Genomic DNA, 23,325 nt, shown 5'->3' with positions numbered 1-23,325 from the left:
CAAAACTACAGTAGCCAGGTTGCTGTCAACTGGTGTACTCACAACCAATGGCAAAAGACAAAACCAGTGTACATTTGAGGCAGTTTTTCCACTGCTAACAAGGGTGCAAAGGTTATCAATTATAGTTACCAGTGGTGTTCTCAACACTGAACATTCACAGTCAAATAAAATTATGTAAACATTTTCAAGAGTGTTATCACTATTAAATATATTAGAATAAAGTTAAAATATCTGGACAGATTTCACAAGCTCCTGTTCAGCAATTTTGTATTTCTGTGCTGTGCAGCTTTGCTGGTGATCAAGAACAAGATAACAAAATGTATTCCAAAAATGTGTCATTCTCATTCAAGCTGCATGACCTTGATTAACTGAGACTGCAACTCATCTGAGCCAGGAATGTAAAACACCCACAGTTGGATTGTGATTTGTTCTTTCTTTTTTTTTCTTTTTTTTTGAAGGACAGGGTTAATGTTCTTCAAACTTCAAGGTGATTATGTTTTCATAGCTGTCAGAACTGTGCAGTTACCAGACTGAAGGTTGGTCATAAATTGGAAATGTGAAGCTTCTCTGCAAATTTGTTTGATGTCCTGGGATAGCTGGATACAGGCATCTTTTAGAATGACAACTTCTAGAATGTCCCAAAGATTGGGTTGGCAGCAAATAATCTCATGCAAAGTATTTCTGTAGTAAAAATGTTCATTGTGCCTGTTAGAAGTCTACAATGATTGGCAATGCTATCATAGCAGAAAGGAAAGTTGAAGAAAGCTTCACGTTGGTAACAAAACTACATAGCAGTAAGCACGTTACATGTATTGATTAAAGATAATGCTGCACAAAACAGCATGCTGACATGAAACTGTCCAAGGCCCAATGTTCAAAGCACTTGTGCACTTTAATGGCATTCGCATAGTACAATGACATTTGTTACTCCTCCATCCAGTACTGCTTTTGTTTTTGCTTCATGGCATCTCTTAATGAAGGATTGGATTGATTTGAGAGGTACTGACAGTATAACTCATCCTGTCTGGGGAGTATAAGTGTCTGTGCAGAAAATATTTTAGTGATCAAATGCTGCACGAATTTCAATCATTTAAGCATTGTCAGCGCAAAAAGGTATTTAAAATTATCTTTGGAGCAGTATTTTTCATACCATTTAATTGCTGATGTTTTTATTTTTGTAAGATTTTCATCATAAAGATGTCACTTTGTACTTAGGAATAATATATAATAATTCACATTCCAAAAACTCATTACAGAAAACCTGGAATAATTGCATTTTATCCTAATTATTACTTTTCACTATACTTCTAACATATTCATAACCATATTTATGATTTTATTTGAGATGGGACATTGAAAGAAATTTCATCATTACAGCTTGTGTTTTTTTTGCCTTGTTTGATAGTGACCAAAGTTCATTTTGCAGCAATGCCAGGAATGATGAGGAGGGGAAAGAGACACTACAAGGGCATATATTTTTATGAAAATATATTTTTGAATCTTGCCCTGATGAACTGATTTGCAGATATGCTTGGGTGGAAGTATCATAACTGCAAGAAAGTAGTAACTTACCACTCTGTTCACTGAAATCCTAGTTCTTTTTGGAACTACTAGTTATAAATTTCCACATAGTGTGGTACATGTTCATCATTTCAGCTAGTTTGGGAAACAAATGTATAGCGGGCAGCAGATTTGTCCTGATCAGCATTTTCACATCCCCTCCCTTTTGAAAGCAAATATCTAGGAAATAGGTCATCTACAGTAAAGTATGGTGTTTATTTTGGGACTTCATCTTGCATCTAAGATGAAATCTGAGGAAGTAACAAGCAGGAGAGACAAAGGAGAATGGGTGAATGTTGTGTACTTGGATTTTCAGAAGGCCTTTGACAAGATGCCGTACATAAGCTGCTTAGCAAAATAAGCTTCCATAGTATTACAGGAAAGATAGTAGCAAGGATAGAGCATTGGCTGATTGGCAGGAGGCAAAAAGTGAGCCTTTTCTGACTGGCTGCTGGTGACTAGGGGTGTTCCATGGTGGTCAGTATTGGGACTGCCTCTTTTTACACAGTATGTCAACGATTTGGCAGACAGAATTGATGCCTTTGTGGCCAGGCTTGTGGACAATGCGAAGATAGGTGGAGGGGCAAGTTGTTTTGAGGATGCAGAGAGGCTACAGGACTTAGCCAAATTAGGAAGATGGGCAAAGAAGTGGTTGATGCAATACAGTGTTGGGAAGTGTATGGTCATGCACCTTGGCAGAAGAAATAAAACTGTAGACCATTTTCTAAATGGGGATTAAATTCAAAAATCCAATGTGCAAAGGCACTTGGGAGTCTTCGTGCAGGAATCCCTGAAGGTTAACTTGCAGATTGAATCAGTGGTGAGGAAGACAAATGAAATGTTAGCATTCATTTAGACAGGACTAGAATACAAAAACAAGGATGTAATGCTGAGGTATTATAAGGCACTGGTGAGGCCTCACTTGGGTACTGAGAGAGTTTTGGGCCCCTTATCTAAGAAAGAATGTGCTGACATTGGAGAGGGTTCAGAGAAGTTTCATGAAAATGATTATGGGACTTAAAGGCTTATCATGTGAGGAGATTTTGATAGCTTGGGGCTTGTACTCACTGGAATTTAGAAGAATGAGGGGGGATTTCATTGAAACCTATCGAATTTTGATAGAGTGGATGTGGAGAGGATGGTTCCTGTAGTGGGGAAGGTCTGGACAAGAGAGCACAACATCAGAATGGAGGGGCGTCCACTTAGACTGAGATAATAAGAAATTTATTTCAACAGAGGGCAGTGAATCCCAAAATAGCTGAAATTTGTTGCCATAGGCAGTTGTGAAGGCCAAGTCATTGGGTGTATTTAAGGTGAAGGTTGATTAGATTCTTGATAAATCAGGGCATGAAAGGTTATGGGGCGAAGGCAGGAGAATGGGGTTGAGTGATAAATGAATCTGCTACGATGAAATGGTGGAGCAGACTGGCCCAATTCTGCTCCTTTTTATTATGCTCTAAATTCCTACTGGACACGATACCCCAGTGCCACGGAGGCCACAATATCCATCTGGATTCTTCTTCAGGTACTGCTGATGGTATTCTTCAGCAAAGTAGAAAGTCTGACCGTCCCGGATCTCAGTTGTGATTTCGCCATATCCTTTTTTATTTAACTCCTGCAATGACATGCAACATTCAGGGCTTGTTAGATTCACATAGAAATTCAGACATATGCTAACTACAGTAGACATTGTCTGTTAAAAAGTATTCACCCTCCCCTTTGCAAGTTTTCATATTTTATTGTCTTACAACATTGAATCACAGTGGATTTAATTTGGCTTTTTTGAAAATGACACAGTTTTTCTGTTGATCAAAGTGAAAACAGATCTCTACAAAGTGATCTGAATTAATTACAAATTTAAAACACAAAATAATTGCATAAGTATTCGCCCCCTTTAATATGACACACCAAATCACCACTGGTGCAACCAAAAGCTTTTAGAAGTCACATAATTAGTTAAAAGGAGATCTGTTTTTGAAGACCTGTGTGCAGTCCAGGTGTTTTAATTGATTGTAGTAAAAATATACCTGTATCTGGATGTTCCAACTGCTGGCATCATGAAGACAAAAAACCACTTCAAGCAACTCGCAAAAAGGTTATTGAAAAGCACAAGTCAGGAGATAGATATAAGAAAATCTCCAAGTCATTGACTTATCTATACTCCAAGGAATATTCAATCATCAAGAAATGGAAAGAATATGGCACAGCTGTAAATCTACCAAGAACAGGCCGTCCTCAAACTGAGTGACCGTGCAAGAAGGGGACAAGGGAGGGAGGCCACTGAGAGACATATGACAACTCTAGAGGAGTTACAAGCTTCAGTGGCTGAGATGGGAGAGACTGCATACACAACAACTGTTGCCTGGGTGCTTCACCTGCTGCAGCTTTATGGGATAGTAGCAAAGAGAAAGCCACTGTTGGGGAAAAAAACTCTTGAAATCTCGACTAGAGTTTGCCAGAAGGCATATAGGAGACTCTGGGAGGGTCAGTTGGGAGATGGTTCTATGGACTAATGAAATCAAAAATGAGCTTTTTGGCCATTAGATTGAACGCTGTGTTTGGTATAAGCCAAACACTGCATGTCATCAAAAACCCACCATCCCTACTGTGAAGCATGGTGGTGACTGCACCATGTTGTGGGGAAATACAGAGAAATCCTGGAGGAATACCTGATGTAGTCTGCATGAGAACTGTGACTTGGGAGAAGATTTGTTTTCCAGTAGGACCTTGGTGATTGCAGGAACAACTTATAGCAGACTGAAAAGCTTGGAGCATGTGGAAGAGGAGGTGCTGGAGCTTTTGGAAAGCATCAAGTTGGATAAGCCACCGGGACCGGATGAGATGCACCCCAGGCTAATGTGGGAAGCAAGGGAGGAGATTGCTGAGTCTCTGGCGATGATCTTTGCATCATTAATGAGGATGGAAGAGGTTTCAGAGGATTGGAGGGTTGCAGATGTTGTTCCCTTATTCAAGAAAGGGAGTAGAGATAGCCCAGGAAATTATAAACCAGTGAATCTTACTTCAGCGGTTGGTAAATTGACAGAGAAGATCCTGAGAGGCAGGATTTATGAACATTTTGGAGAGGCATAATATGATTAGGAATAGCCAGCATAGCTTGGACAAAGGCAGGTCATACCTTACGAGCCTGATTGAATTTTTTGAGGATGTGACTAAACACATTGATGAAGGTAAAATAGTAGATGTAGCGTATATGGATTTTAGCAAGGCATTTGATAAGGTAACCCCATGCAAGGCTTATTGAGAAAGTAAGGAGGCATGGGATGCAAGGGGACCTTGCTTTGTGGATCCAGAACTGGCTTGCCCACAGAAGGCAAAGAGTGGTTGTAGATGGGTCATATTCTGCATGGAGGTCGGTCACCAGTGGGGTGCCTCAGGGATCTGTTCTGGGACCCCTACTCTTCGTGATTTTTATAAATGACCTGGATGAGGAAGTGGAGGGATGGGTTAGTAAATTTGCTGATGACACAAAGGTTGGGGGTGTTGTGGACAGTGTGGAGGGCTGTCAGTGGTTACAGTGGCACATTGATAGGACGCAAAACTGGGTTGAGAAGTGGCAGATGGAGTTCAACCCAGATAAGTGTGAGGTGTTCATTTTGGTAGGTCAAATATGATGGCAGAATATAGTACCAATGGTAAGACTCTTGGCAGTGTGGAGGATCAGAGGGATCTTGGGGTCTGAGTCCATAGGACACTCAAAGCTGCTATGCAGGTTGACTCTGTGGTTAAGAAGGCATACAGTGCATTGGCTTTTATCGACCGTGGGATTGAGTTTAAGAGCCAGGAGGTAATGTTGCAGCTATATAGGACCTTGGTCATACCCCACTTGGAATACTGTGCTCAATTCTGGTTGTCTCACTACAGGAAGGATGTGGAAACCATAGAAAGGGTGCAGAGGAGATTTACAAGGATGTTGCCTGGATTGGGAAGCATGCCTTATGAATAGGTTGAGTGAACTTGGCCTTTTCTCCTTGGAGTGACGGAGGATGAGAGGTGACCTGATAGAGGTGTACAAGATGATGAGAGGAATTGATCGTGTGGATGGTCAGAGGCTTTTTTCCAGGGCTGAAATGGCTAGCATGAGAGGGCACAGTTTTAAGGTGCTTGGAAGTAGGTACAGAGGAGATGTCAGGGGTAAGTTTTTTTTTTTTTACACAGAGTGGTGAGTGCGTGGAATGGGCTGCCGGCAGCAGTGGTGGAGGCGGAAACGATAGGGTCTTTTAAGAGACTCCTGGATGGATACATGGAGCTTAGAAAAATGGAGAGCTATGGGTAAGCCTAGGTAGTTCTAAGGTAAAGACATGTTCGGCACAGCTTTGTGGGCCGAAGGGGCTGTATTGTGCTGTAGGTTTTCTATGTTTCTATGACAATGACCCCAAGCATAAAGCCAAACTTATACAGGAATGGCTTGAAAATAACAAAGTTAATGTCCTAGAGTGGCCAAATCAGAGTCCAGACCTCAATCCAATTGAGAATTTGTGGCTGGACTTGAAAAGGTCTGTTTACTCACAATCCCCATGCAATCTGACAGAGTTTGAGCAGTATTGTAAAGCAGAATAGGGAAAAATTGCAGTGTCCATACGTGCAAAGCTGATCCAGACCTATCCACACAGACTCAAGTCTGTAACTGCATCTACTAAATACTTAAAGGGGGTGAATAGGTATGCAATCAATTAATTTGTGTTTTATACTTGTAATTAATTTAGATGACTTTCAGAGATCTAGTGTCACTTTGACAGGAAAAAGTATTTTGCTAAGTGTCAATAAACCAAATTAAATCCACTGTGATTCAACACTGTAAAACAATAAAACGTGAAAACTTCCAAGGCGGGGAAATACTTTTTAGAGGCACTGTAAATGCCATGGATATTATCAGTATCCAATAAGTTTCAATTTTTAATAGCCCATTAAGTATAATAGCCACATGTTGAGATAATTTAACAAATTGAGTTACTCAACAGGGGAAATATATAATTCTGGTCACCTCTTTATAAGAAGAATGTACACTCAGTATGTTCTGCTGTTGTAGCGCTTCCACTTCAAGTTTTGTTGTATTGTATGTTCAGAGATGCTCTTCTGCGCCCTGCTCTAACCTGTGGTTATTTGAGTTACAGTTGCCTTCCTATCAGCTTGAACTAGTCTGGCCCTTCTCTTCCGACCTTTCACATTTGCAAGGTGTTTTCACCCAGGAACTGATGCTCACTGTAAACTCTAGAGATGGTTATCCGTGAAAACCCCAGGAGATGAGTAGTTTCTGAAATACTGAAACCACCCACCTGGCACCAACAATCAGTCCACGGTCAAAGTCACTTAGATCACATTTCATCCCCATTCTGACATTTAGTCTGAACAATAACTGAACCTACGTTGTCTGCATTCTTATATGCATCGAGTAGCTGCCACATGATTGACTGATTAGATATTTGCATAGACGAGCAGGTGTACCTACTAAAGTGTAGAAGCTTTAGAGAGTAGGAAAAGGGCATTTACCGGGATGCTACTTGGATGAGAGAATATGTTTTAAGAGTGAGCAACGGCTTTTTCCTTTACAGAGATTGAGATGAGAGGAGACTTGATAGAGGTGACTAAGGCTAAGAGACGCATTAAAAGAATGAACAGCTAGCTCTATTTTCCCAGGGCAGCAATTGCTAATAAGAGGACATCAATTAAAGAGAAGTGTTGGAATATTTAAAGGGGATGACAGGGGTAGGAATTTTGTTTATAGAGAGTAGTGGGTGCCTGCAATGCACTGTTGGAATGGTGGTAGGGGCTGATACAATAGGGACTTTTAAAAGACTCAAGTAGTACTTGGCTACTTGGAACTGTCCTTTGTTATTCAAATAACAAGCCATGGGTAATTAAGGACATCCTGAATGCTAAAAAGAGGGCGTTTAGAGATGGAAATAGGGAGGAGCTGAGGGCAATACAGAGGGACCTGAAAGCCAGGATCAGGGAGGCTAAAGACAGGTACAGGAGGAAGCTTGAGTGGAAACATGAGAGAGGTCTGGAGGGGGATGAGGACCATCACTGGGTCCCGGCAAACTAGCAACAGAGGAGCTGAAGGCAGTGTGGACAGGGCCAATGAACTTAACCTGTTCTTTAACAGATTTGACATTGTGGCCCCTGCCCATCCCCCACATGAGTCATCTGTTGTCGGCCCCCAACCAACACATATTCCACTCTCCCCTCCTACCCCTCCTCACAGTCCCCCACCCTGCTCTCACGACTATACCCCTTCCCCACACGAAACCACCATGGTGGGCTTCACAGCTGAACAGGTGAGAAGACAGCTGAAACATCTCAACCCAAGCAAGGCTGCAGGACCGGATGGTGTCAGTACCAGGGTGCTCAAAGCCTGTGCCCCTCAGCTATGTGGAGTACTTTGCCATGTATTCAACCTGAGCCTGAGGCTCCGGAGGGTTCCTGTACTGTGGAAGATGTCCTGCCTTGTCCCTGTGCCGAAGACGCCACGCCCCAGTGGCCTCAATGACTACAGACCGGTGGCATTGACCTCCTACATCATGAAGACCCTGGAGAGACTTGTTCTGGAGCTGCTCCGGTCTATGGTCAGGCCACACTTACAGCCCCTCCAGTTCACCTACCAGCCCCGACTAGGAGTTGAGGATGCCATCCTCTACCTGCTGAACTGTGTCTACGCCCACCTGGACAAGCCAGCGAGCACTATCCTGACGAAGGGTCTCGGCCTGAAACGTCGACTGTACCTCTTCCTAGAGATGCTACCTGGCCTGCTGCGTTCACCAGCAACTTTGATGTGTGTTTCTGTGAGGGTCATATTTTTTGACTTCTCCAGTGCGTTCAACATCATCCATCCTGCTCTGCTGGGGGAGAAGCTGACAGCGATGCAGGTGGATGCTTTCCTGCTGTCATGGATTCTTGATTACCTGACTGGCAGAGCACAGTACGTGTGCTTGCAACACTGTGTGTCCGACAAAGTGATCAGCAGCACTGGGGCTCCACAGGGGACTGTCTTGTCTCCCTTTCTCTTCACCATTTACACCTCGGACTTCAACTACTGCACAGAGTCTTGTCATCTTCAGAAGTTTTCTGATGACTCTGCCATAGTTGGATGCATCAGCAAGGGAGATGAGGCTGAGTACAGGGCTACGGTAGGAAACTTTGTCACATGGTGTGAGCAGAATTATCTGCAGCTTAATGTGAAAAAGACTAAGGAGCTGGTGGTAGACCTGAGGAGAGCTAAGGTACCGGTGACCCCAGTCTCCATCCAGGGGGTCAGTGTGGACATGGTGGAGGATTACAAATACCTGAGGATACAAATTGACAATAAACTGGACTGGTCAAAGAACACTGAGGCTGTCTACAAGAAGGGTCAGAGCTGTCTCTATTTCCTGAGGAGACTGAGGTCCTTTAACATCTGCCGGACAATGCTGAGGATGTTCAACGAGTCTGTGGGGGCCAGTGCGATCATGTTTGCTGTTGTGTGCTGGGGCAGCAGGCTGAGGGTAGCAGACACCAGCAGAATCAATAAACTCATTCGTAAGGCCAGTGATGTTGTGGGGATGGATCTGGACTCTCTGACAGTGGTGTCTGAAAAGAGGATGCTGTCCAAGTTGCATGCCATCTTGGACAATATCTCCCATCCACTACATAATGTACTGGTTGGGCACAGGAGTACATTCAGCCAGAGACTCATTCTACCGAGATGCAATACAGAGCGTCATAGGAAGTCATTCCTGCCTGTGGCTATCAAACTTTACAACTCCTCCCTTGGAGGATCAGACACCCTGAGCCAATAGGCTGGTCCTGGACTTATTTCCTGGCATAATTTACATATTACTATTTAACTATTTGTGGTTTTATTACTATTTAATTATTTATGGTGCAACTGTAACGAAAACCAATTTCCCCCGGGATCAATAAAGTACGACTATGACTATAAGAAAAGTGAATGGTTATGGGCTGCGTAGAAGGCAATTTATATTTGTCTGCACAACATTGTGGGCCGAATGGCACGTGGAGAGCTGTACAGTTCTATGTTCAACAATGTATAGGAATAGCAGTATACCATACAACACTCAAACCATTCAGTAAGATAAAGCTGATTGAATCTTTCACCTCCATATTCCTGCCCAGTCCCCATAATATTGTTCCATTGCAGACTAAAAACTTAACTGAGCATTAAACATGTTTTTAAAATGTAGCATCCACATTCTGAGATGAAAAATGTCAGAGATTCACAAAGAAGACATTGTTTTTCATTTAGGTCTCAAGTGGCTGATAGAGAAAAGTATTTGTTGGAGTAGGATAGATATTAAAGAATACAAAGGTACAAAGTATATTTATTATCAAAATATGTATACTATCTGTCAAGCTTACAAAGCAAGCACGCTGCTGAAGCACAACATAAGCGTGAGCTGCGCAAGGCCAGAGCCACCAGCGCAACAACTGCAGTGCCTACACACGGCTGCCCAACGTGTGCCAGGACATTCCGTGCCCGAATTGGCCTGACCAGTCATCTTCGGACACACCGTATCCAGTCTCAAAGTGACTAATGGTGTTGAGGTCTTGATGGACGAACCATGAATGTATACTATATACAACCTTGAGATTCGTCTTAGAAACATAGAAAACCTACAGCACAATACAGGCCCTTCGGCCTACAAAGTTGTGCCGAACACGTCCCTACCTTAGAAATTACCAGGCTTACCCATAGCCCTCTATTTTACTCTCTATGTAACTAAATGTCTCTTAAAAGACTCTATTGTACCTGCCTCCACCACCGTTGCCGGCAGCCCATTCCACACACTAAACAGGCAGTCACAAAACAAAGAAACCCAACAGAATCCATTTTTTAAAAAAAGACTGAACATCCAATGTGCAGAATCGTGCAAACAATAAACGTAAGCAAATAATGTTTAGACCTAAAGCTCACAAAAGTGATTCCACAGCCACGAAGCCAGTTTAGTGCAGAGACGAGTAAACCTTGCGGAGCAGTGAGTTGTCCCACCAGCTCTGCCGCCTCAGTTTGGTTGATACCTGTACCAACCTTTCCAATCTGGCCCGGACAGCGAGTAGTTTCTCACCCTCGGGCCTGTTCCATGCCGCCCCAAATCTGCCTCACCTCAGTTCTGCTGCTGTGAATCGCCTCCAAGTCCGCTTCGGCAATGGCCAAACACCGGCTCATTCCCCGCTCTCAGCCCTAGGCCCTGCCGCCTTGATTCGGCCCGTACATGCCACAGCGCAACCATCCTGCACCTTCACAGACTTCAGTTCACACTGCAAAAATCCCCGGTCATACAGGTGGTTCAAAAGCTCAACTTTGAAAGGGAAGTTACAGGCTAGTGATTGCAGTGATTGTTTCTGAGAACGAGTGATTAATAAAGTTGCTGATAGATTTATTTGCCTCCAGCAAGTCGTCGCTGTGCTACACCAGCACTCTCTTAAACCAGATGACAGAACCTGACATGATATTAAATATGGCATGGGAAGTAGGATTAAATATTGAAAGAATCTTTCACTGAAAGAACAGTGGAGTAGGTTTGATTGGTCAAAGAGATTATTTTGATCCTAGTTTTAGGTGCAGTTTGGTTGAAGTTAGGATAAGGTATGAGTAAGAAGTCACTGGTCACAGGAAAGAGAATTACAAGATTTTTAGAATGCAGGAAAGGATGATTTAGAAAACTATAAAGATACCAACAGCATGAGAGTTAACTAGCAAGTAGCAAAATAAAAGAAGGTAAAAAAAAATGTTTGTCCCTTAAAGAATGAGACTGAATTAGAATCAGGTTTGCTATCATTGATGAATGTCATGAAACTTGTGGCAGAAGTGCTACAAGGCTAAGAGGTGAGGTGAGCCAGTGAGACTGCGCCCATTGTAGACCTGTTGTGGTAGTAGGCAAACTGCAGCACAACTAGGCTCTTGCTCAGACCAAAGTTAATCTTACCCATGGCCAAACTCTTAAAGCACTTCATCACAGTTACTGTGAGTGCTACCAGGCAACAGTCATTAAGGTAACTCACTCTCTTCTCCTTGAGCACCCGCATGATTGGTGTCCTGTTGAAGCAGTGAGGGATAGAAGAACAGCAGTGGACTACTTGAAGAAAGACTAATGACAATAAATTTAAAGCCAAGTCCTCCTTAGGCACATGGCAACACTCTAACAATATTATACTTGCATAAACACTCAGTGACCACTTTATTAGGTACATTTTATTAGGTAACTAATTGGCCAATCATGTGGCTGCAACTCAATGTATAAAAGCATGCAGGCATGGTCAAGAGGTTCAGTTTTCAGCCCAAACATCAGAATGGGGAAGAAATGTGAGTTAAGTGACTTTGACCATGGAATGTTTGTTGGTGCCAGATGGGGTAGTTTGAGTGTCTCAGAAACCACTGATCTCCTGGGATTTTTCATTCACGACAGTCTCTGGAGTTTACAGAGAATGGTGTAAGAAACAAAAAAAATCCAGTGAGCAGCAGTTCTGTGGGCAAATACACGTTGCTAATGAGAGGTCAGAGGAAAATGGCCAGAGTGGTTCATGTTGTCAGGAAGGTGACAGTAACTCATATAAACACACGTTACAAAGGGCTGTGCAGAGGAGTATTTCGGAACGCACAACATGTCAAACCTTGAAGTGGATAACCTGCAGCAGCAGAAGACCAGGAACATATGCTCAGTGGCCACTTTACTAAGTACAGAAATTACAGCCTTATAGGTGTAGAACAGAACTTTCAATTTACATAGACATAGAAACATAGAAAATAGGTGCAGGAGTAGGCCATTCGGCCCTTCGAGCCTGCACCACCATTTATTATGATCATGGCTGATCATCCAACTCAGAACCCTGTACCAGCCTTCCCTCCATACCCCCTGATCCCCGTAGCCACAAGGGCCATATCTAACTCCCTCTTAAATATAGCCAATGAACTGGCCTCAACTGTTTCCTGTGGCAGAGAATTCCACAGATTCACCACTCTCTGTGTGAAGAAGTTTTTCCTAAACCCGGTCCTAAAACGCTTCCCCTTTATCCTCAAACTGTGACCCCTCGTTCTGGACTTCCCCAACATCGGGAACAATCTTCCTGCATCTAGCCTGTCCAATCCCTTTAGGATTTTATATATTTCAATCAGATCCCCCCCTCAATCTTCTAAATTCCAACGAGTAAATACTCCTGGTGATATTAAACAAAATAATAGCAGCAATTAGAGTAAAAAGAAAAAAAGTTATATTTCAGGTCCAGGATCCTTTATCAAAACTGGGAAAAAGAGATAACAAAATTTGTTTCTCTTGCCAGACATGCTGATTGACTTGCTAGCTTTTCTAACATTTTCCGATTTTAGTTCAGGTTTCCAGCATCAGCAGCACTGTTGGTTTTCAGCCACATTCATAGTATATTTCTGCTTTCTTCACTTTTCTGTTTGTTCGAGTGAACTTGCACTATTGATCTTGCATTTATACACAATAGGTGACGATGGAACTGAAGATCCAATGGGATCTAAAATGAAATGCTAATTTCATATCACCTTTCTGCATATCCTAACCAGACCAATTTCACTCTTGCTTGTCCTGAAGGCATATCATTATAGGATGTAATCTCTTCTATTGACTTCAGACAGCTTCCTTTCAAATTAGTAACACACATCAAAGAAAAATTCTGCAAAACCTGGAAACTGAAAATATAAAAATAGAAAATGCTGGAAATACTCAAAATCTGTGGAGGGGAGGTGTATGATTTCAGCCTCAGTTGCTCACAACATTAAACTTTATAAAGGCTTTAGTTGATGCCCTTTTTTGGACAGTCATCTCAGCTGGTGTCATCACAAGCTTAGGTCAGTATAACGTCTGTTATTACCAATAAAACACACAAAAGAAACTAAAGTTGGTACTTTCAAGTGTTCATTGTTCATTACCGAGCCACTGTCTCAAAACACCGTAGAAAGGGCAAACTGGAACAGAATTCGCACAGTGGAAACATTCCACAACATCAAAATCCAAAGACCTCGGTCACAGTTTACTAAGCAGTACGTAGTTTGGTACTCAAAATCATGGTACCTTGTCCTCATTTCCTGATGCCAAGCTCAAGAGATTGAGCACAAGTCTGAGCAGACTTGTGACTGGTCCTTTGACAGGCATCTTGCCTTGGTTCATTGGCAACACTCCAGGACTCAGGACTCTTAAAGTGGCAGGTGGAGTGGTGGTGGACTGCAGTGGGTCGGTAGAATGAGAGGGTAGAGGCACTCAAGGACGTAGGAAGGCCCAGAAGTTCCTACATCCTCGAGTCCCTCCACCCTATGCTACGGGATTAATACCATGATGTGCCAGAAATGCTCTGTATCTTCCTTCCCCCCCACCCAGACAATGGGGTTTAAGTTCCCCTTCATGCAAAGGACTTTTTCATGGGGATGATGTCAGCCCATATACAATGTTGACACGTACAATAAGTCTCCAGTCAAAATTTACAATCAGCATGACTCAACCCAGAAACAACTGCAAATGAAGTTTTACATTGCTCAACCCTGAGGAAGAATACATACTATCTAATTACTAGGCATACCTATCTAAAAATTCATTAACTTTTATCTTCCATAAACTACAAGCCCAACAAAAGACTTCAAAAACGCGATGGTTTCCTTAGCAATTACCAGTGAAACACTTCATGCCATAGCTCTTGGTGTGCAGTTGGATGGCAGAAAACTATGTACAGTTACTGTAAATAAGCTGACTGACAAAGGGATTTTTTTATAGAGCAAATTCTTCACAGGAACAGACAATAAAACTGTAGGAACTGGGAAAACAAATCTCATGAAAGATGACATCACAACCACTGCTCAAAATGGATCAATAAACCACTGTGTTGTTTGAACAAGAGAATTAAAAATACTTAGAGCTACAGTACAAAATGGAAGTGAAACTGCACTAATTGGATAACATTCAGTTTAATTACTATATTTAAAAATTTTAATTAAATAGCACACGATCAATCTTGTTAATCTCACTTAAATTCAGGAGCAAGAAGTGAAGAAGCCTCTCAGGCAGGTTGGAGATAAACGTGCCTTATCTTCAAAATGGAGTTCTCAGTGTTTAAAATTTCAAAAGATTCTGGAGGTCACATTTTCACGGATTTCTTTTTCAGCAACAATTAGTGTTCAGAACAAAAGTGAATAATAATAATAATGTATTTTGAAATTAAGTAGCCAAGTGATAAAATAACAATTAAGAGAATGTGCAGAAATAAAGCAGAGTACAGTATTATTGTCAGATTCATTTATTTATCACAAGTACATTGAAACATACAATGAAGAGCGTTCTTTGCATAAACAACCAGCACACTGAAGGCTGTGTTGGGGGCAGCCCGCAAGAGTTGCCACATGTTCCAGTGCCAACATAGTATGCCCACAATGTTCCACAGAACAACCTTAGCAGCAAAAGCAGCAAACCACACCCCATTCCCACCTTCTCACACACCCAGACAAGCCTCAAGGCCTTATCTCCAGATTCTCAGACTCGCAGACATTGAGCTTCCAACAAAATATCACTTTTATAAGAAGTGAATAAAAACCAGATCATAGCAAAGTAGATGTACAAATACAAGATCTTTAGCTGTTAGATCCCTTAAGTTATCAACTCTCTGCTTTTACAAAGAACACATGGTTGTTTGGTCACTGCTAAAATGGAAGTATGAATCCAATAAAACCTGTCCAAGCAAGATGGGTATTGGAAACCCTGCCTGGGCTAGGATGACCTTCAAGGTCAGGAAGTCCAGATGCATAGTGATCAAAAAGGGCAAGGTTACTGGCAAGTTCCATCTTCAAGTACAGGGAGAAGTCATTCCATCCATACAGGACAACCCAGTAAAGTGTCTGGGAAAGCGGTTTAATGTTTCAACGACGGTCAGTGCCAATGTCACTGACATTGTAAAGCAGACTGAAGACTGGCTGAAGAAGATCAACAATACCGGACTCCCTGATAAACTTAAGACAAGGCTGTGCTAACACGGCCTTCTACCAAGGCTGCTCAGTGTACGAGATCCCCATGACCACTGTAGAAGGCATCGAGAGGAAAGTCAACAAGCACCTGCAGAGGTGGCTGGGGATCCCCCCAAGTTTTTCTTCAGTGGGGCTCTACATAAGATCAGGCCAGCAACAGCTCCCATTGTCATCGGTAGTGGAGGAGTTCAAGGTGGCAAAGTATAGAGTTGCGTTAACACTGAGGGGCTCTGACGACAAACTAATAATTTAAGCAGGAGTCACAACAAGATTGGGCTGAAAGTGGGCCACTAACTTGGCCATAGATGAGGCAGTGAGAGCCCTGCAATTGACAGACATCACCAGCAACCCGTTCCTGGGACGGCAAGGCTTCGGCTCTGCACACGTCCAATGAAGGGGAAGTGGAAGTGCAAGGGATAAGCACGATATAGCCCAGGCAGAGGAACGGAACTGCGAGGACAGAAGGCAGGCATTGAAGGTAGTGGAGCTGGGGTCACAGGGCGCCTAGACAAAATGGGATCTTCCCAAGCGCAAGATCACTTGGGCAGACCTTTGGAGACTGGAGCCCTTCTGCATTTCCTTCCTCCTGCGGTCTGTGTTTGACACTCTCCCTACACCACCACAACTACACACATGGGGGATGAGAGAAGACCCTAACTGCAAGGTTTGTGGTCAGTGGGGTTCACTAACACACATACTGGAAGGATGCAAAACAGCTTTAACACAAGGAGGGTAAAGGTGACACCACGACAAGGTCCTGCTGTCCCTTCCTGACGCACTGGGGTGGGAGAGGTGTAAAAAGAGACCAGCTGGCAGAGAGGCAAACAGGGCAGTCATTTTCATGAAGGAGAGGGCCACACCAGTCATATCAATGAGGCCGAAATCCAATCTGCTGCAAAGTGCCAGATGAGTGTTGATGTGGGAGGAAGCTGCAGTTCCTGGAGGTGGTGCAAACCGCACTTTGACCAGACATCGTACTGTGGTCCACTGAAGATGAGAAAATCATCCTGGTGGAGCTCACAGTACCATGGGAGGAAGGATGTGACTAGGGTCATGACAGAAAGGGCCTGAGGTACTGATCTTTAGTCCAGGAGTGCGGGGACAAAGGATGGCAGGCGTGTCTATTCCCTATGGAGATGAGCTGTAGAGGGATCCCAGCAAGGTTGGTATGGAGGTTGCTGTCTGTGCTGGGGCTTGATGAAAAGATCAAGAACCAAGCAGTTCCCAGGATGGGGGAGGAAACAGAAAGAGCCTCTTGCTGGAAAGGGAGCAGGTGAGGGGAGTTGAGCTGGAAGTCAGGAGCGGATGGGCAGTGACTCGACCACCACTGCTGACCTGCTAACTGGGGAGTGTAGTGGTTAAAGGTTGAAACACTCAGTGAAGGTTGGGCACCACCTGACAACATCTGCTCCTGGCCAAAGGCTGCGGTTACCTCATCAGGAAACTGAAGACAGCACGTCAAGGACTGTTGTTAGTAAGCAAGAAAGCAAAGGTGAATATTCCCGTATTTATTAATTTGAGTCCCAAAAATCAAACTAATTCCAGCAGATGGATGTTTGTCCATATTATAGTAAAAGAAATCCTCATCAAACCATGAATAAGTCAGGCACTTATTGCAAATTGGTGACCAATCAACACAAAAGTAATATTACACATTACTGACTCCTCCAGGATTAATTTCTTTCCACTATCTACATGGACATTTGTGCACAATAAATGCATTTCTCAAACATAAACAGGGATAAAAGGGAAGTTGGATACCTGAATTGTCCAAATTAGGATAATTTGGAAATACTCCCAAAACAATGCTTTTGAAAAGCCAGATTCCAATACACTTATTCAGAAGCTTTTTAGAAAATGAATTTACATGAAAATCACTGCTTTTGGGTACGTCTAAAATTAATTTAGTTCAACAAAATTTCTTTAGTTTTTTTTGCCAATTCAATTAACAATCTAAAGATTTGTAACTTTTCTCTTAGAGTCATAGATCACTACAGCACAGAAACAGGCCCTTCAGCCCATCTATTCTGTGCCAAACTATTATTCTGCCTAGACCCATCAACCTGCACCTGGACCACAATTCCCCTCATGTTCCCCTTGAACATTTCACCTTTCACCCTTAACCATGATCTATAGTTCTAGTTTCACCCAACCTCAGTGGGAAAAAGCTTGCTTGCATTTACGCTATCTATAACCTTCATAATTTTGTATACCTCTATCAAATCTCCATTCATTCCCCTATGCTACAGGGAATGAAGTTCTAATCTATTCAACCTTTCCCCATAACTCAGATCCCCAAGTCCTGGCAGTACCTTTGTAAATTTTCTCTGAACACTTTCAATCTATTGACACCTTTCCTGCGGACAGCTGACTTGTAACACTCCAAATTAGGCCGCACCAATGTCTTATAGATCTTCAACATATATCCCAATTCCTATACTCAATACTTTGACTTACGAAGGCCAAAGTAGCAAGAGCTTCCCTTACAACCATACCTGTGACACCACTGTCAAGGAATTATGGATACATATCCCTAGATACTTCCGTCCACCACACTCTTCAGTGCCCTACCGCTCACCATGTAAGTCCTACCTTGGTTTGTCCTCCCAATGTGCAACCTCACATTTGTCTGCATTAAATTCCATCTGCCAGATTTCCGCCCATTTTTCCAGCTGGACCAGATCCACCTGCAAGTTTTGGTACCCTTCTTCACTGCCCACGACACCCCCAATCTTGTTGCCCTCCGCAAATTTGCTGATACAGTGAACCACATTATCATTCAGATCACTGATATAAATGACAAGCAACAACAGACCCAGCGCCAAGTCCTGCGGCACGTCACCTGTCCGAGACCATGCGCTGGCTTCTCCCGCGAAGCCGATGTCAAATCCAATTTACTGCCTCATCTTCAATGCCAAGCCACCGAACCTTTCTGACCAATCTCCCACGTGGGACCTTGTCAACGGCTTTGCTAAAGACCACATAGACACATCCACTGCCTTCATCAATTTTCCTGGTAACTTCCTTCAAAAACTCTGTAAGATTGGTTAGAGATGAACTACCATGCATAAAGACATGTTGACTATCACATATCAGTCCCTGTCCATCCAAATACTTAATATTTGGAGTCTTAGAATACTTCCAATAATTTACCCACTACTGATGTCAGGCTCACTGGCTATAATTTCCTGGCTTATTTTTAGAGATTTTCTTAAACAATGGAACTACATTGGCTATTCTCCAGTCCAAGTGGTTAAGGCACGTGGCCAACTGGTTAAAGTGTCGGTCTAGTGATCTGACGGTCACTAGTTCGAGCCTCAGCTGAGGCAGCGTGTTGTGTCCTTGAGCAAGGCACTTAACCACACATTGCTCTGCGACGACACTGGTGCCAAGCTGTATCGGCCCTAGTGCCCTTCCCTTGGACAACATCGGTGGCGTGGAGAGGGGAGACCCCCAGCATGGGCAACTGCTGGTCTTCCATACAACCTTGCCCAGGCCTGCACCCTGGAAACCTTCCAAGGCGCAAATCCATGGTCTCACGAGACTAACGGATGCCTAGAATTCTCCAGTCCTCTGGCACCTCACCTGTGGCCACTGATGTTTTAAATACCTCCAGCAATTTCTGCACTAGCCTCCCACTGAGTCCGGGGGGGGATACTTTGTCAGGCCCCGGAGATTTACCCATCTTACTTTACCTCAAGACAGCAAATACCTCCTCCTCTGTAATCTGTATACAGTCTATGACCTCACTGCTGCTTTGCCTTACTTCTTGCTTTTGAAGATCTCCTCAATGCTGGGGAGGCAAGTGCTCATGATGGAGCTGGCTGAGTTTATAGCTTTCTGTAGCCTTTTCCATTCCTGTGCATATCATATGGAGCGGTGTCTGCACAGATCAGGCAACTGATTAGAAGGCTCTCCACGGTACATCTGCAGAAATTTGTGAGAGTCTTTGGGGATACTCCAAGTCTTAAAATTCTAAAGAAATGTAGCCACTGTTGTGTCTTCTTTGTAATTGCATCAATGTGTTGGGCCCAAGATAGACCTTCAGAGATGTTGACAGCCAGGAATTTGAAGCTGCTCACCCTTTCCACTGCTGATCACTCAATGAGGACTGGTGTGTGTTCCCTCAAATTCCCCCTCATGAAGTCCATAATCAATTCCTTGGTCTCACTGACATCGCGTGTAAGGTTGTTCTTGGGATACCAGTTAATCTATCTCACCCCTGTACGCCTCTTCATCACCATCTGAAATTCTGCGCACATTAGTTGTTTCACTGGCAAATTTATCAATGGTGTTTCAGTAGAAAATAACCTGTCCCAATCCACACTTGCCAGACACTTTCTGATATCATCACGATTGGCCGTTCTCCAATTTTGAATCTGAACCCAAGGACCGGACCATATGGAGGACCGTCTCCATAATTATCTTGAAACTAATGGTGTAATGATCACTGGATGCAAAGTGTTCCCCTCCACAAAGCTGACGTTGTCTAAGATGTTTATGAGGCCTAATTTGGAGTATTGTGTTTAGTTTGGCTCACTTACCCACGGAAAAGATGGAAACAAGGTTGAAAGAGTACAAAGAATATTTACAAGGATGTTGCCGGGTCTGGAGGCCTGAGTTCCATCTATCCCAGTAAGCCCTTTCTAGAATGCGAGTCCCAGTTAATATGTGGAATTTAAAATTACTGATTATCACAAACTTGTGTTCTCCAAAGGAACTGTGGCACATAGAATATCCCAACTGTCCCTGCTTGATTATTTTAAAATCTATCTCCTGCTACACATAATCCAATGTATCCAAGGGAAATGTGGGATGCAAAATGTCCTGACTGCTCAAGTTCGCTCCTTTTTATTTACTTTTTCTGGAACGTGGATATTGTTGCTGAAGTCAACATTTACAGTGTGTCACTATTTCTCACACAGAGGGTGGAAGGTACGTGGAACGAACTGCTAGAGGAAATGATACAGGTGGGTACAGTTACACTGTTCAAAACACATTTAGTCCAGTACAAGGACAGGAAAGGTTTAGAGGAATAAGGGTGAAACACAGGCAAAGACTGGTTAAGGTGGGCACCTTGGTCAGCATGAATGGGTTGGGCTGAAAGGTCTGCTTTCATGTTGCATAAGTCTGACTCTAAAATTATGATCATGAACTGAGGAACCACAATGGCGTTGTTGGAGGCTAGATCAGGCAATGATTGCAGATTAACTTTCCCTGAACTACAGTATGAAGCAGATCAGATTTATAGCAACTCAGTAATTTCATAGTTATCATTTATGGAATCTATTCATATTCTCAATCATAAAGTGTCAAACATAGCTACATCCAAGTAGCCATGTGTCAGCAAGACAATTTTTCTGATAAAGGTTATATGCCCAAAATGTTAACTCTGTTGCTTTCTCCGCAGATGCTGCCTGACCTGCTGAGTATGTCCAGCACCTTCTGTTCTTTATTTTTCTTTTTAGCATCAACAATGTTTTGCTCCTTAAAGATTTTTTTTGTCCACTCAGACTTACTGTAACTTGGACTTTGTCTGTAACAGTTTCTCAAGTTAATCAGACTACACACGGTCACACAGGCTGTTCAGAAGAAAGCACTTAGATCAAAACTGACCTTAAATAAGCTCTGCCTCTTATCAAGGGATCATTCTTTGGCCCACGACTCTTAAGTTCAAGTTCAAGGACACATTTGAGAAAATGAGCTCCAGATTTTAGGACACTGCCCTGGAGGCCTTAATAAACAAAGTGCATCTTCAAATGTCACAAATGCCGGAAACGGTGGTGGAATCGGATATGATAGGGTCTTTTAAGAGACTTTTGGATAGGTACACGGAACTTAGAAAAAAAGAGGGCTATGTAGCCTAGTAGTTTCTAAGGTAGGGACATGTTCCGCACAACTTGGTGGGCTGAAGGGCCCATATTGTGCTGTAGGTTTTCTATGTTTCTTTCACCCAACTGTACGACCAGTAACAGACATTGTTCAACGTATTATCCCAAATATCCGACCGACAATTTCTATAAATCACAACACCACCTGACCATACCTTGCCATTGTTACAAGGGTGCACCCATGTCTCACAGCTTGGGTAGAAGACCAAGTATTCAGCTTAATGGCCACATTATTCTGACATTCAAACACCATCGTTCCCTCAGTTCCAATCAACAAGCTTTAAAACCTGGGCCTTTGTACCTCCCTCTGCAACTGGATCCATAATTAACTCAACAGGAATCCACAGTCAGCGAGGATAGAAAATAACACCTCCCTTTTGTTAACAATGCTACACCTCAAGGATTGGTCTCGGCCTACTGCTCTACTCTCTCTATACTCATGACTGTGTGGATTGGCACAGCTCAAGTACCATCTATAAATTTGCCAAATCTACATATGTTGAGCAGAGCAAATAATACTTCAGACAACAGTTTCAATAGGCAAATGACTTTTGAAAAAAATACAATTTAGCTTCCATTAATAAAGAAAAGGAAGGAGATCAAAAGCTGAGATACTTTAAAGTGATACTGTAATAGAAAAGATGTATTTGATATATAAGAGATGATAAAAGAGACACAAGTCTTGGAAAATTAGAGGTTTGGAGAAATAATCTTGAACAAAAGTACTAAAATCAATTTTAACACGGGAAATTAAAATCTCTAAAATTCATTGATAATCTACGGAATTTTCCAGTTTGTGAAAATAGGGTTAATATTGAAGTCTTTTCAATCTAATGGGAATTAGAATGTGTTTTGGTACATAATTCATTAACACTGAAAGACTATTGTCAGTACAAGTATTATCATCATTTTCCTGTAATGTGTAAGCATTTTCATATTTATTGATAGTTTACAATGGAGCCACAGTGTAAAAAAGACTCATTGGGACAGCCCTTGGTCGTACTCCCTAACATCAGTAATTCGCAGAGAAACATGGATAATAAATTTCATAGAAACGTAGGGAGGACAGTTACCAATTATTAAAGCTCAAATTTCAGATAAAATGTGAAGAATAAAATATTTGCTAATAATGTTAGGGAACAAATTGCACATGATAGATTCTGCAACATAAACTGATAACATACCCAATCTGTACTGAATCATGTCTGGTAAATGTGACATCACCTCATCGGGTGGTTGAGTTGGCAGATGCTATTGACAGGTGTCCGTAAATTGTTCTGTTGACAGGCAGATGGTAATAAAATTAGTTTACTGCCAAGTGTTTGCTTGTGACAGGTTTTCCTCTTCACACATCTGTAGATGGCCGCATTTGACTAGAATGCTTCTTAATGATGTGTACTTCATTTTAATTTCTTTTTCTCTTAATCCTAAAATGTAATCTTCCCAACGGAGTGTAGATGAAAATTTAGAGCTTTAGGTTCATGGGACAATATAGACAAGGTTCTAAACAATTTTTCCTCCCAGTTTTCTTCCATATCATTGAGGTATGGGACTATAAATACCTACAATGGTATATCTCATTTAATTGTCCACTATACCTCGGAATCAAGCTGCAAGCATGTACAGTTTTCCTTAATGTGTTGACCATTGCAGCCACACTCTATCCTGACACATGAATTTTCAAGCAACGATTACAGGTTTTGGATGAAGAGCTGATTATCCGATTAGCCTACTTTAAGTGCTACTACTCCTGCTGAGATCAGCTAACAGAATGAACCTGGAGCTGCTTTGTATGCATAACTCAATAGATTTCTAGATATTTGTGTTAGCCAAATTGAAAATTTTACACCAAATGAATAAAACACGCTACTATGGTGATTTAAATCCTTG

General features: G+C 42.4%; 1 protein-coding gene across 2 annotated transcripts in view; it reads right to left on the bottom strand.

Moving 5' to 3' along the window:
* Nucleotides 1-873: 873 nt before the first annotated feature.
* Nucleotides 874-23,325, bottom strand: part of msraa (methionine sulfoxide reductase Aa) — a 347,255-nt gene continuing 324,803 nt past the window's right edge. Inside the window, exon 6 of one of the 2 annotated variants that reach the window (XM_072251423.1) lies at nt 874-3,175. In XM_072251423.1, coding sequence (XP_072107524.1) covers nt 3,017-3,175 — 159 coding nt within the window. In that variant the 3' untranslated portion in view covers nt 874-3,016. The remainder of the gene's footprint in view (nt 3,176-23,325) is intronic. The other variant, XM_072251424.1, reaches the window with a different exon arrangement.

This window comes from Mobula birostris, chromosome 2 (assembly GCF_030028105.1).
Source record: "Mobula birostris isolate sMobBir1 chromosome 2, sMobBir1.hap1, whole genome shotgun sequence".
Taxonomy (NCBI): domain Eukaryota; kingdom Metazoa; phylum Chordata; class Chondrichthyes; order Myliobatiformes; family Myliobatidae; genus Mobula; species Mobula birostris.
This window is presented reverse-complemented; position numbering and strand designations above follow the sequence as displayed.